Source organism: Meriones unguiculatus, chromosome 12 (genome assembly GCF_030254825.1).
Source record: "Meriones unguiculatus strain TT.TT164.6M chromosome 12, Bangor_MerUng_6.1, whole genome shotgun sequence".
NCBI lineage: Eukaryota > Metazoa > Chordata > Mammalia > Rodentia > Muridae > Meriones > Meriones unguiculatus.
In genome coordinates this window covers 73918132-73934008 of record NC_083360.1, presented here as the reverse complement: position 1 = coordinate 73934008, position 15877 = coordinate 73918132, and the positions used below count along the sequence as shown (strand labels likewise).

General features: G+C 37.2%; 1 protein-coding gene across 2 annotated transcripts in view; it reads left to right on the top strand.

The window, feature by feature from the left end:
* The window catches only part of Mysm1 (Myb like, SWIRM and MPN domains 1), a 40340-nt gene that overhangs the window by 16504 nt on the left and 7959 nt on the right, over positions 1–15877 (top strand). For both annotated transcript variants that reach the window (XM_021663161.2, XM_021663160.2), the window contains exons 8-16: positions 2066–2196; positions 3501–3613; positions 4943–5020; positions 6753–6844; positions 10176–10230; positions 10533–10583; positions 11258–11332; positions 11849–12037; positions 13120–13252. In XM_021663161.2, the coding sequence (XP_021518836.1) occupies positions 2066–2196; positions 3501–3613; positions 4943–5020; positions 6753–6844; positions 10176–10230; positions 10533–10583; positions 11258–11332; positions 11849–12037; positions 13120–13252 (917 nt within the window). The remainder of the gene's footprint in view (positions 1–2065; positions 2197–3500; positions 3614–4942; positions 5021–6752; positions 6845–10175; positions 10231–10532; positions 10584–11257; positions 11333–11848; positions 12038–13119; positions 13253–15877) is intronic.

Genomic DNA, 15877 nt, shown 5'->3' with positions numbered 1-15877 from the left:
GTGAAAGCAAAAGAAATATTTTTAAAGGGAAAAGTATAAAGTATAAAAACAACACAAGTGATACTTTAAAAAGGGAAGCTAACATTTTAAAAATAAAGAGCCCTACCAGACCTTTCTTTCCCATGAGAGCAGTTACAATTGTTTTTGTTTAGGGGTATGTTTTTATTAAGGTGTTAACCAGCTATTAATACCATATTCTGCCACATGTCGTACATTATATTTAAACCATCTTCAATTCTTTTTGACAGTCTTTACAAATGAAAAAATGAGGCTCACACAGGATGAGGACCTGGTTACAGGTCACACTAGGTGTGAAGGTGGCTTCGCCTCTGTTGATTCAGTGTTTAAAAAGCTGCAACTCAAGCCTTAGCTTCTTTTCCTTCAGAGCTATGATGCTGCCTCTTTGACTTCTTAGGCAGGAAAGGTGAGGTTTGTGGCCATGCGTGTTTCCTAGCTTAGTCCCTTCAGAATGCGGGCAATGTGAAGACAGTTCTGTCTGTTTTGTTCATAAAGTGCCCACTGCTTAAGACAGTGCTTAAAAAGCAGAAGGCATTTTAGTTGTTGGAGGAATATTTGAGTGTCTTTGGTGAACAGAAATATTTACTATGCCATTAGCAAGGCTGTTGAGTTTCTGGCAAAGCCTGTTGATTGGAGAAGACAGCTGTAGACTAAGCCAGTTTTCAGGCTCCTGTCATTTTTTAGTAGCTGTGCGCTTTCCTATGTTCTTGTTGTATTTGTATAGTTTGCGTTTCTTTCATGAAATCTCAGCTTTTCTGTGGAAGTTACAGTATTCTTCTCTGTAACGATTATTTTCACCTTCTACGGACCTCATAGGTTAATAGATTTAATTTTGTCTGTTTCAGGCAGCCCTCCCTAAGCACCCTATCTAAAATAGTCTGTGCCTGTTTGTTGTCCTATATCCACTTAGGCTTCTTGTTCCTTTTAGAGCTGCTATCTGATAATGTAGTACATATTATTCCTTTATGTATTGATAGTCTCCATTGGAATTTAAGGTCTTTCAATGTATGAAGTTTGTGGTGTCTACCACTCAGACCATTGTTCTTATAACAGGGTCTGGGACATGGGACACAGATAGAATAGATATACTTATAGGATAAATATAGATATACTTATAGACTAGATATACTTATAGAATAAAATGTGATTAAGTAGCATCTGTTATGTCACTTAATGCCTGGGTCAGTGTCAGCATCTTGAACTTACCACTTCATTGTGTTAAGTAGGTGCTGTAATGATTCAAGCCAGCTTATTTGCTGCCTTCCAAGTAGGATTGGTAAAACCTTTCTCCTAGACTTAATGAAGGTTGAGCATGTGTACCCAACTGCAGCATTTGGCATAATCAGTAATTGATTTCTACTATTATAAATTTCTCTATTCCGGTTAGATTTTATACTGTGCCTTCTAGCTTTAGACTTTATGCAAATATGATTATTATGTGACTCTTTAATTTCATTGGGAGTTTCTTGATTGTTTTGGAATCCCCTAGAATTCTTATATTTGTTTTTCTTTGAGAGTAAGTGCTTACAGTTAAAAATGAATATACGATATTTCAATATTTTTTGAGAAAGCTAATAGTTAACAGCATTGGGAAAGCCTTGAGGCTGAGGGTATAACTCAGTAATAGAACAGCTGCCTGGCAGCATGAAGCCAGTAGTATAAAAAAGGGGAAAGTAGGGAAATGTCTCAATACTGTCTTCTTAGTTCCCAAAGTGCTCTTTTTATTCACAGAGTAGATATGAATTTGATCCTCTACAAAATAAGCTACTAATCTCAAGGTTTGGGGATACCTGGGATCTGGGGGGTTTAGTATTGGGGAAAGAATACTTGTAACACAATCACACTTACAGATACTTGTAAGTTGTTGAATCCTTTAAAGATACTGTACTTGTGAAAAAAAGGACACTTGGGTATTTATTTGTTACACAATTAGGCACTGAGTGAGGGTAAAATTTAAGATATTTCATATATTAAAAGTTTTCCCCAGAAATCCTTTTTAAAATGTTTCTATTCATCCAAAATAATTGTACTTCCATCTCTTAATTAGGGAAATATGCAAACCGAAATACTTAAATAAGACCTCAGTACGTCCTGGCCTGAAGAACTGTGGGGATGTTAATTGTATTGGACGGATTCATACATACCTCGAGTTGATAGGAGCAATCAATTTTGGATGTGGTAAAAATAAAAACCCAACAACATCTTTTACTTGGCATTTTTTTATCCTTATAGTACCCATTAATTTTTATGATGGTTCAAATTCAAGTGGATTTAAGTATATGGAATTCAGAAAGTATAACATTATAAAATAAATGTATCATTAAGATTTTGATGTTAAACAGTTATCTGCTAATAAACTGTTTCCCTTTGAAGATATAATTTTAAAGGAAAGTATTTTATCTACATAATAGAAATAATTTAACTGAAGAATTCTTTGTCAAGTAAAAGTATATAATTTCATGAGAAATCTAAGAAGAGCCTATTTACGTTACAAATAGATTGAGACCAGCATGGCTATTAAAAAAGTTTAGATGTTGGGGGCATTTTCTGGTTTGTTTGTTTTTTTTTTTCCATGTATTCCAAGATCAAAAAAAATCTGAAATTTGAAATGTATCTGTTCCCGCACATTTTGTAAAAGTGTTACTCACCCTGTGCTGTATTCTTGCTAGAGAGTTTCTAGCAGGGGTTAAATAAAGGAAATAATGTATGAGCCTGTATATATAATTATAATAAAAACACAACATTTTTCTAATGAGGCTGGTCATTTGCCCCTAAGCCTTAAACTTGAGTTTGATCATTGGGATCTACCTGATACGAGGGAACCAACTCCCAAAAGTTGTCCTGTGACTTCATGCACACACTTGCACATGTGTATACACACACAGACACACAATATTTTTAATAGTGAAAGTCTTTCATTATTAATTTTTTTATGTCAGAGTGAGTTCTACCCTATCATTGAATTCACTTGACAAAGCTGCTGATGGGTAGTAATAAGGAATCAGAACCTTACCATCCCTGGTTTTTGGAGGTGAGCTAGACAGCTAACCAGAAAACCTCTGACAGATGATTTCATTTTTGTGTGTTAAGAATGTACAGTCTCCCTTAGGGTTACTCTTCTACGAAAGTGGTTTTTGTGTCCCAAGCTCTGTATAAAGACTAGCTTTTTAGGAAACTAAGATATTTTAACTGCAGCCACAAAGAGATGACATAGTGTTTTCTATATTAACCTGCCAAAGTCAGCCAAATGGGCTCAGCGCTTATTTAACCAGAAGTTATACACATTACTTATTTCTTTGATAGTTGCTTTTATTGAGCTGCCATTTAATAACAGCACAGTTTATTTGAGAACTAAATGGCACATCAAATGTATGATTGTGGGATAAGAATCATGGGAGCTCAGCTGTAGACAGTATAGTATCTTCCTAAATAACAGACTTCACAGAATAATAGCTTGTTTTATCTCTCCTGAATTCCAACAGAGCAGGCAGTATATAACAGGCCACAACCAGTGGATAAAGTACGAGTGAGTGACAGAAAAGATGCAGAAGCAGCAGAAGCAGCATATCAGCTTGCCCGGCGCCTGCAGTCTATGGTAAGCAGTTGCTTTCCTAAGCAGATTGTCACTGAGTAGAAGAACGTGTTTTCTCTTGTTTTTCATCTTAGCCATTTAAGTGCATATGAGACAAAACCCAAACAAACTAGAAAGCCCTTCAAATCCACTAACAAAGTATACAGAAACATAAACAGAAAAATAAAGTGCTCATAAGCTACTTGGTTTTGATTTATATACCTAATATGTTAAGTGCCAGAGAGATGGCATAGCAGTTAAAAGTACTTGTTGCTCTTGCAGAGGACCCATGTTTGTTTCCCAGCAACCATATCATACAGACTGCAAGCATTTGTAACTCCAGTTTCAGAGGATCTGGCACTCTCTTCTGGCCTCTGGGCATCAGGCATGCATGTAGTGCACAGACATACATGCAGGCAAAACACCCGTACACATTGAGAAAACAAATAAAGCAACACACAGCAGCCGCGTGTGGTGGCACATGCATGTAACCTCGGCATTCACAAAGTAGAGGCAGGCAGACCTCTGAGTTAAAGCCTACCCTGGCCTCCGCAGTGAGACCCTGACTCAAAAGTAAAAGTTACCCAGCAAGTTTCCTGTAAGCCAGAGTCACAGTAAGATCCCTCTAGTTTCACATTGAATTGGTAACAGAGAAAATAAATCTCAGACTATTTTGCTTTTGAACAGTTTCTACTTGAATTTGCTGTCTAAAGAAAGGCTGTTTTCAAATGACTCTTTGGAGATCATACAAGTTAGTTACACAACTATCTTTGGCAGCTGGTCTATTTTAAACACCAGGTATAATGTTTGCAAAGCTAGATGAGTCATAAAATCTACACATTTCGTAATTTTTCACTGCTTATTTTAACTTGGCTCTGGCCGTTCTAAAGCTGGGATAATTGTTTGTTTCTGTTTTCATTATACCTTTTGCTATGTGTTCTTCTCTACAAGAGATAATTGGAAGCAAGTCCATTTTCTTTGTGCTTCTTTGTGGTCTAACAGTACTTTTATTATGATATGTTAGCTTCTAAGTGGTAATAGAAAGGAGAATAAAGAAGAAATCAAGGAAAATATAGAAAGTCTCGGTGCTGTGTTTTTTAAAGTGATACACTGATGCCACCACCCAGGTCCTACCTTGCAGGTGCTGCTAGTGCCCTCGAGAAGTGGGCTGACTAAACAAACTGATTATTACACCTTGGCAACAGAATACAGTTTATTGAGTTGATGATCAAATATTACAATAGTTAAATAGTAAAGATTTAGAAAGCTACTGTTTAGTTTTTATGTTTTCATGTGGTTAGGATTTTGCCAGGTTCATGTTACATTTTGCCTGTATTTTTTTTCTTAATGTAGCGTACAAGGAGACGGAGGGTCAGAGACCCATGGGGAAACTGGTGTGATGCAAAAGACTTAGAAGGGCAAACATTTGAGGTAATTTTGACCTTATTTGTGGCTTATCCATGAAACCTTTTTTCATTATTTTAATTCCTATATATTGCACTGATTCCATTGTTAATGTGTATGTGCTCATCTCCATGTTAATTAGTTTATTGAAAAGTTACCATTAACCAAGCCAGAGGTATCAGTGGTACAGTTAAACTAGAAGTTTGACTTGTGCTCAGAATTTTGATTCTCTTATCTCATCATCATTGTCTCTAAATCAAGAATAAGTACCAGACTTAGTTGGCGTGCTCTGTTTATGTCATTAAATGATGTTATGATGTTTGATAAACCAATTAAAATACTGTTCTAAGGGTGGGGTTGGGAGGGAATGAGGGAGGGGGCTACAGCTGGGATACAAAGTGAATAAACTAATTAATATAAAAAATAAAAATGTAATAAAAAATACTGTCCTAAACATTAAGAATATTGAATCATAAATATGGAAGTAGTATTTCTACTAATAGAAATTGGGACCCTGAAAGAAACATAGACAACAGACATTGTACATATGTACACACGTACCCACATGTTCATATATAGAATTTATTGTAGACAACTAGTGCAGTAGAGTGGAAGTAAGGTATGAGTATGTATTTATTAGCTTTGTTTCTCAGGAAGCTACTCAACTGTACCAAATTTCAAATTTTAATTTGTGAAGTATGGATGATGCCTCTCTGAAAGGATTTTAAGAGAACTGAGATGAAGTATATTAAGGTCCTAGTATTAGTCATTCAGTGTGCTCGCTTGGACAAGGTACTCAATAAATGTCACCTTTCTCGTGCCCTTCCTCTTCCTGTCCCTAACTTTATGTTAGTACTCTTGTTGACGTCTTAATAAGTAATACATGGTTCCTTCCCATAAGGTTGGTCTAAGGATATGAGGTACTCCCAAAGAGTGTGATGAGGAAAGAGTTCACAAAAGATGAGATGTTTGAACCAAAGGATCAGGAGAAGAATCATCTCAAAATGTAGATGGAAGCATTCTAGGCTGAGGGAGTTGCACAAGCAAAGGTACAGATACAGGAAAATACTAATATTCTGGGAAAGGTGCATAGTGTCTTTAATTAGAGTAGAGGGGCGGTAGTAGAAATTACTAGATTGTGGACATTGATGTTTAACTTCACGGTACACCGTGACATTTTATTACTGCTGTTATTATTTATTTGATGAAGATGTGGATACTGAAGCATGAAAGCTTCAGAGCTTAGTGGTGTTCTCTCAGCTGCTATGGAGTAGAACCAGCCCTGCATTTCTGCTCCAGAATTTTAGAATGTTGTGGACCCCCACTCCCATGGATCAAAACAGGACCTCATCCATGCTAGGCAATGTACTACTTTATCGCCGATTTATCCCCTCAGCCCTAGGAATCTGCATTCTTAGTTGTCACACTGTGATATCTGAGTGGTAAAAGAAAATTTAGCCACCTTAGCCCTGGAAGCTAGAAATGAGAAATGAAAGACTTGAAGGTTTTTGAAACGTAATGACTACTATCATTGATTGAAATGGGCAAATCAGAAGAAGCAAACTTTGATTTTGATAGGGCTATATATATATATATATAATTTGACAAAATTTTAGAAGTTATTGCCTAAAATTTACTGGTAGCAAGGAAACAATGTATACCAACTTGGTTGATCTTGTCCTCACATGTCCTTAAGCTGCTTAGATATTTATTCTGCCTGAGTAGCTGGTGAACCCTCTGATTGACTGTTTTGTTCTAGCATCTGTCTGCGGAGGAGTTGGCAAAAAGAAGAGAAGAGGAGGAAAAGTCCAAACCAGTTAAATCTTCAAAAGCTTCAAAACTACCCAAAAGGTACAGTGTTATGTTATATAATGTATTTTCTTAACACACATGGTTAGAAAGTACATGAAGAAATACCCAGTAGCTGCATTAGATACTTCATATAAGATATATCAGATAGTTTTTTTTCTTTTTTTTTTCTTCCTCATGTGTGAGTGTGTGTGTCCATGTCCCCGTGTGCATATGTGAGCCTGAGGTTGATGTCAAGAACATCCTTTATCATTCCCATACCTTATTTATTGAAGCATGCTTTCTTCACCGGGGCTTGCTGATGTGCTCAGTTTTGCTAGTCACCCTGCTCTGGAGACCGGAGTGACAGCTGAGCTGCCGTACTCACCCGGCATTTGCAAGGGTTTCTGGAATTCCAAACTCGGGGCTGTCACTCACAGACAAGCACTTAACCACTGAGCCATCTCCGTTGCCCCTTCAACTGTTTTAATTGAAAAATTACTGACTACATTTTGGAATTTATTTTTTTATTATTATTATTTTATGTCACTGGTTATCAATTTACAAAAGTTTGAGCCAGAGTTTCAATGTTCTGGCTCATTGAGTGTTGAGGATTGCCTAGGAGACCTCTGTATATGGGAGTCATTCAACTCTAGGTATGACTGGACAAATCTTTCTGGCTGAACTTTCACAAGTTGTTGTGGAATTTGTTGCTTTTAATGTGATACAATGAACTGAAATTTTTTAATTTGCGAAATTGTCGGAGTAAGTTGAATTCATTGATTTTTCTAGGCATCCTACCTCCTGCAGATGCCCCATTAAGTGGACTTTATTTTTGGCCTTTTTGCACAACAAGATATTAAATGCAGTTGTGGTTGTATTTCCTGGGCAGGGCTTTGAAATTGTAAATTAACTAAAGCGGCTAGCGTGGTTTGCTGTGTTTTAAGTACTTTATTTATGTGCGCACACATAATTCTTTGACCACCCTTTGCAGTGTTAGCATCCTGCCCATTTTACCCATAAGAAAATGGGGTGGCAAAGATATATTTGGTTGTGCCACTTAGTGTGGAAACTGTTTAAGCCTAGGTAGAATGGCCAAATAATCTTAGACCTGATACCTTAACTCAGCACATTGTTTGTTACCTCTCCAAAATGGAAATTTAATCTTACCCTGTGGGCAAAATGGACTAAGTATTAAAAAATACATATTAATATACATATGTATATGTATATTGATCCCAGACTCCTTCCAGTACCCAGACATTTAATTTTCTGGCTCTGTATGTGAGTCTTAGGTTTATTGTGATTTTTAAGTTATTCTTTCTTGCCAGGAACCTTTTAAATCCATGCATGCTTTTCTCTCTTTGTGCTTTTAGCATTGATTGATTAATTGACTTAGCAATTTAGCATTGCAATAGTTATTTTTTCTACTATTGATCACCAAATAAAAAAGCCTACTGGAATAAGTCTCAGAAATTCTTGTTCAGTTATCTAATATACTTTAACACAGGAATTTATCTTATTCGCACACAAATCATAGATACCTTGCTTCAAAACTTAGATTTATAAATTGTAATGTCTAGTTTGCAACAGATCATTCCTCCCAAAAATGTCTGTACACTTTATTATTGGGATATTCATTTTTCATGAGCTCATTAATATTAATATGAGCTCCTCTTTGTTTTTCTAGATATTCACCAGTATTCAGTATTCAATAGTGCCTCTGTTTCCAATAACTATTTTTTGTGTTTTGTCCATTAAGTGTTGCTGTAACTCTCTGATCTTTCATCTTCAGCACCCCTTTAAGAAGCATCAACCTGGTAATGGAAAGGTGACTCAGTGGTTGAGAGCACTGGCTGCTTTTCCAAAGGACCAAGGTTCAATTCCAGCACCCACATGGCAGGTCAGAACTGTCTGTAACTCCAGTTCCCATGGATCTGACATCTACATACCAGTACACATGAAATAAAACTAAAACTTATTTAAGAAAGAAAGGGAAACATCAACCTGCTCTTGTCTGTGCAAGTTAAATTCAGAGGCATTCTTGGGTCTGTTCTCTTTTCAACATTCCCACATTTCCGTCTGTCTCCGTCTGTCTCCGTCTGTCTCAGTCTGTCTCAGTCTGCCTCAGTCTGCCTCAGTCTGCATTATTGTTTTTTTCCTTTTTTATTATGTGCGTGACTGCTTTATGTACATATTTGTAAGTGTAAGCCTGATAGCTTCGGAGGCTAAAAGAGGGTGTTGGATTCCCTGGAACTAGAATTGTGGATAGTAGTGAGCCACCATGTGGGCAGTGGGAATCCAGTCTTGGTCTTCTGGAGGAGCAGTCAGTGTTCTTAACCTCCAAGCCATTTCTCCAGCCCCTAACCCTTTAGGTACCCTCACAGACTCTTGTCAGATGGGAATTCAACTTGCTACTCTTTCCAAGTTGTCTTACTAGAAATATTTCTGATTGAGTTTCTTTCTATAAACATTATTCTAATACCTGGAGATAGAGCTCAGTGATTAGGAGCACTTCCTGCTCTTGCAAAGGACCTAGGTTCAGTTCACAGTACCCACATAGAGGCTTACAACCATCCATAACTCCAGCTGCAAGGGAGCTGATAGACTCTTTGGAGTATTGTGGGCATCACACACACATCGTATACATATCTACATTCAGGCAAGCATTGATACACATAAAGTAAAATTTTATAAATCTAAAAATAATACATTTTGAACTGTCATTTTCTTTCAAAAATCAATTTTAGTGGTCAAAGCCTTTCTTAGAAGGACTTTTTGGTTTTTGTTTGTTTGTTTTTGTTTTCACATGCTTTTGTATCCAGCATTGCTTAGCTTCCCTTCTTCATCTCTTTACATTCTGAAATATTATCATAGGGCTTTCTGTTTGCATTAATTTGTTTAATAAACTTGTTAGTTACTCCTTAGTTTAAAAGGCATTTATTGTCTTCCCCCTGTAATGAATCTGTTAAGATACTAACAAGTAGTGGTGTACATGTCTCCTTTGAGACAGAGTCTCAATCTGTATCCCTGGTTGTCCTAGAGTTCACTAGGTAGACCAGGCTGGCCTCTGCCTCCTGAGTAGTGGGAATAAAGGTCTTACGTCAGAGTACTCAACTTGACAAGCTTTTATGAGAAACATCTTACTTGAACTTTTCTGTCAGGACTCTTCATTTGCTAAAAGAAAATAAAACACAGCTATTTTGTTCCAGAGTTCCTGCTTTTAGTCAGATATGAAAGAATATGTAACTCCCTGTAAGAGATTCTCCTGGCTTAATATTTTTTTCATACAGGCAAAAGTTTGGACTTATATTTTTGCTAATTTTTCAAATTCGTGATTAATACTTTATCTCAGTCTCCTTGACACTATATTAATTCTTTTTTCTTTTTTCAGCTCACTTGATCCCTTCCAGCTGATACCTTGTAATTTTTTCAGTGAAGAAAAACAGGTACTTGTTATCAATGAGCAGTCATTAATAATGCTCCCATCCAACAGGAAATGTCTACTCTTTATCTGTGTATGTAAGGCATGTATATAAATGAGTTGGACATTTAGGGTGTAGTAAAGATCAGGTGAATGGGTCAGGCAGAAAATGAGAGAAAAGAGTGGTGTTTTAAAGTCTTGTTTGTACTGAACTTTGATGAATGGTGAGAACTTGGTAGGTGGGTACGGAGAAAGAATGTATATGTCTATGGGGAAGAACAAAAATCTTTTCTTAATGTTCCCTTCTTTTTTTTTTTTTAATTTCAGGAGCCATTTCAGGTGAAAGTAGCCTCAGAAGTACTTTTAATAATGGATTTGGTAAGGATAACTTAACATGCTTTACTTAGTAGTCATTATGATTTCTGTTCTTGTATTCTATTTCTTCTTTTTCTTCCTCTTCCTCTTTTCCTTCTCCTCCTTCTTCTTTGCATGCCTAAGAGAAAGTAGAAGATACATATTTCAGATTTCAACTATTCTCTTTACAAGGAATCAAATTTCTTTTCTTTTGAGGAAAAGCCAGACAATGGTATGTTTCCATATTTTAGAAAAAATAAATTCATATGAGTTTTGCAGATTGTCTACCATCATTAACCTTTTACCATTTTCTGCTGACCCATGTCTCCTGGCCGGTAGATGACTGAAACTCCACTACGTCTACAATGCAGAGGCTCCTTGTTTGTACTGTCTACAGACACCTATCAGTTGTCTTATGTCTGTGTTGGTTTTCTACAGAAGGTTCTAGGATTACTTACTTTGTGTCCCTTGGATGCAAATGCTATCTTCCTTCTTAAGTGAACAAGTCCCATCTTCTGGTGTGTGGTTCAAAGCTTCTTGGCATCAGGAACGAGACTGAAGTTCCAACCCCGCCACCAGCTCCCTGCCACGCCTGTCTATTCAGAGCAGCGCGACAGCATTGTTACATACTAGTGAGGCGGGTTGTGTTGGCTGTGTGTGTGGATTAGGCCTTAAGTCTGTCCTCATGTTTCTTTTAGCATGCTCACGTGTCAATGGCAGAAGTGATTGGGCTGTTAGGAGGAAGATACTCAGAGGCTGATAAGATCCTTGAAGTAAGTCTTTTTAAAATGTTTCAGTTACCAAGTCTTGCTGCTGTACCAAATACTTGATAGAATTTAGAAAATAAAATTAAAATATTGATGTATGGCTCTGTGTGAGAGTATGCAAGTGTAGAAGGTTATGCATCAGAAGGTACTTAGCATTCCACATACTCAGCATCTGTTTTCTATCAAGAGGGAGAGCATTCTGCCAGCCTTGGCTACACACTACACTCAGCGGAGAAAAGTGTACCCACCTACAACTAAGGGTGGGAATGTATTCTAGTGCTTATGGGTAAAAATTGTTACATAGCATTCTGCTGAAACTATTTGCATATGTAATAGGAATTGTTGAAAATGCCGTTGGGTAGGCATTATGGTGCAGCCTGGAAAACTAACCATTGTCATGCCTTTTAGATTAGAAAAGTGTTTGCCAAGTGTCTAGCCTACAGTCACACTTTTGGAGTTTAATTTATCTGGCAGGTAATAAAATTGATTTCACTGTAATCGTGTAAAAAAAATCCTTTACAGGTCTGTGCAGCGGAACCATGTAACAGTCTCAGCACAGGACTACAGTGTGAGATGGATCCTGTGTCACAAACACAGGCCTCAGAAACCTTGGCTCTTAGAGGCTACAGTGTTATTGGCTGGTACCATTCTCACCCCGCGTTTGATCCTAATCCATCTTTACGAGATATTGACACACAAGCCAAATACCAGGTGTGTTTGTAGTGTTGCGTACCTACATTTTGTAAATTATTTATTACACATTCTTTTGCTGATTTCTATGAAATAAAAACATCTTATTTTTAGCTTTACACTTTGAACATTCTTTACATCTGTAGTTTGAAATAACTTACCTTTTTATTGATACATTAATACGCATTTGGAAGGTCAGTAATTGAGTAGAGACAGGGTTTTTTTTTAATGTTTTGTTTTGCTTGTTTGTTTTTAAACAAACCTTTAGAGCCTTCACAAACTGACAGGAAGAAGTAGGACAGGACTCATTACAACTATAGTAGTTGGAAGCATTGATGCATCTCTTAGGGAAAAAAGTTTTGTTTTTATTCAATTTTATGTTTAATGTACATTTTCTATGTAAGTAGCTATTTATAGTTATTACCATGTTAGTAAGAATTATAGTCAGATGATTTGGTATTATAGCATGTAAACACATTTGTTATGTTTTGTTTGACAAAGACTGTTACTCTTGTGGGTCCAGGCTAGAACTTGTAATGCACCATTCCCCTGTTTCAGCCTCTTAAGTACTAAGGTAGACACGTACCACCACCCCTAACTAATGTATGTGAACTTTTGCTGTCTTTTTGTTTTTAATTTTGTATGTATGTGTGTGTGATGGGGTACATACTCCTATATGCTTGCACATGAGCCAGAAGAGAACATTCCAAGTCCTATCACTTTTTTCCCCCTTGATATGAGATTTCTCACTGAGCCTGTAGATAGGCTGGTACCCAGGAGTCCCCCTGTCTCCCCATCTCCTGCGTAGCACTAACGCTACAAGTTACAGGTGCATATAATTGTTTACACCAGGCTTATTACGGGGATTCTGAATAGGAGAACCTTCGTCCTCCTGCTTACATACTAAGCCATTCTCCAAGTCATGTTGCATGTATTTTTAAGAAGCATTTCTGATGAAAAAGTGAACAGTTTGTATCTGAAATGAATACTTAAGACATTTCACTCAGTTGCTACTATTTGAATAGAGCCCGTTTTTGTTTTCTCCAGTTAGCTATGTAGAGCATTGATAATTGAAATTAATTATACTTTTCTTATCATTGCAGAGTTACTTCTCCAGAGGAGGAGCAAAGTTCATTGGAATGATTGTTAGTCCATATAATCGAAGTAATCCTTTACCATATTCCCAGATTACCTGCTTGGTTATAAGTGAAGAAGTTAGTCCTGATGGTACCTATCGTAAGTTGTCAGCAATAATAAGTTCTTACTATCCCTATCCTCAAATCAAAGAATATTTGATGAGAGCATTTGTATATCACGCAAGGACTCGATGGATGCTACCTAGTTAAATCAACCTCGTTTCTTTGATTCTAGTTTACCATGGCCCTACTTAAAAGGATGAAACAGTGGAGAATGTTAGAGGAGGCGGTACATGTGCTGAGCACTGGAGTAGCTGTGTTGCGCGGGGTGTGCATGCTGGCACTGTACACACTGCCTGCATAGGCAGGGTATATAGACTGGGCATGGAGACACTGCAGTGCCCAAAACACAGTTCTCCTCTCGTGAAAATCTTTTCATACGCACAGTCATGCTTTCTCTGCGGGGGCATATAAAAAAAAAACAAAACCATAACCCTAGATTTCCATTGCCTCCCGAGGCGTTAGGCTTCCCAAAGACAGACTGACTTCAGATCTCCTAAGTCCCATCTGTCTCAAGAAAGAACTAGTTTGACACAGCCAGTTACCTAAGTTGGTTTCCCTGGGATGTGTATCTCCTCTGGTTGTTCTAGTCAGTTTTGTCTTCACAGGAATTAATATAGCAGACTAAGAAAGGCAGGAAGGGAACTTTGATGGAAAGGAAGTAGTTGGAGGCTCAGATTTTCTCAATGTAATTCATTGTGAAATGCATGTGCAGTGTTCCTTTCCCTATTGAATAATGACATCTTTACCACTACATGCTGTAACGCACTCATGTTTCTATCCAGCTTCCAGCCTGGAGCCTGGTACAAAGTGGGTTCTAAATGAATGTTTGCTTAAAATTAGTTTCACTTTATTCCTAATATTCTTTGGTGCTCTGTACTTCATAAAATACTTTCAGCACTGTTGACTGTTAATTTATCTTTTTTTTTTTAAATCTGCAGTACTTTTCTGCCTTAATGACCACTTTTTCTTTTTTTTTTTTTTTACTTTTTTATTTATTACAATTTATTCACTTTATATCCCAGCTGTAGCCCCCTTCCCCATCCTCCCTCCCTTTTCTCCCATGTCCCTCCCCTAACCACTTTGTCTCTTAATGCAATTTATTTATTGTTTTTTATTCCTCATACCAACTAATCAGTACTGAACTTTTATTAAATGAATAATATCAGGAGTGGTTTCAAATGTCCTGCTGAGTACAGCGCATAATTCTTCAACTTGACTATAATATATAAACATTATGAAAGAAAGCATCACAGTAAACTTGTCTTTTCTAAGTCATAGCTCAGTCTTCTGGGTTTTGGTCATAAGCCTCTATTCTAATCATTTCTAATACAGTAGTGGATACTGGATACATGTAACTATTCACATTTAAATTCATTAGAATTTGATGATTTAAAGTTTATGTAATCCTGCTTTGTGTCAGAATGAAGTAATGAAGACTTTTTTGAAGCAATCAAAGTAATAGGCAAAATATATAAAATAGTAGAATTTTATTTAGGATATAACTCAGGCTGTGAAGGAAGATAGTTGCTGAAAATGGAAAATAAATCCGTTAAGCTCAAATTGCCATACCCTTAGTGATCAGGAGGAGAGAAACTCAGCCAGGTTCTGGCAAATGAGTGAAGGTGATGGAGGTGAGGCAGCTCTGTTACCAGAGAACAGTGTGCTGCATTATTTCACAGTGAATTCCAGAGTCCAGAGGGTTGTAGATAGTACCCTCTCCTGTAGTTAGCAAAGTATAGATAGCATGTGCTCGTGAAGAAAGGAGCAGAGGCAGGGGACTGGCACTCCGAAGAATAAGCTCCATTGACCAGCACACAGATCCTCAGTCTGTTGACCTTGCAGAGTCTGTTGGTCAGAGTGGCCTTGGGAATGTGCCTGTTGGTAACAGTGTGTATTAGAACATGGTCATGTGAGCTTTGAGTCATTTGCTTTGACTTTTTGGAAACCATGTAGCACAGGAGTTGAGGTTGTCTACAAGTTTTTAAGATGATGGTACTTCTTACTTGTAAACCCGGTTATGTCTTTAGAATGTCTCTAATAATAAGCATTTTCTATACTTAGTGATTGGTTTTTTTTAATATCATATTAGATATGAATATTCTGAATGAAAGGCAGTTTTTACTTAGGTGCTTTTTTAAAATAGAATTGTTCTTAATCACACCAAGTAGATATGTATAGTTTATGCATGCATATGTATTTTTTCTAGCATGTCAACCTGTAGTATTTACTTTATTCCCACTTTTAACTTTAATTAAGAATAGAAATTACTTAACTATATTAAGATCCTGGCTCTGACATGCACTCTTTATTTTACCTTGGGCTTATACTCCGATTGGCCTCTGCTGCTTCTGTTAACGAGGAGTACAATTACCCTGTTTACAGAGCCAGTACTTGTAAGGATTGTAAGCATGCACCAGGTTGTCAGTAGGTGGTTACTGTAGCTGGCAGCTGTGCTTTGTAGGTAGTCCAGGTGTTGTCTTCACCAAAACAAACCTGCTCAGTGGCCCCTGTAGGATGTGTCACTGTTCTTAAGTTGCTAGAAGGCAAGGGAGGAGAACTGAGAAATGAAAAGAACCGTAGTCGTCATCAGGCTTGCTATCTCTTTCCTCCTACAAACTCGTGAAGAAAGAATTTGCTTTATGCATTTTGACAGTTAGGCTGA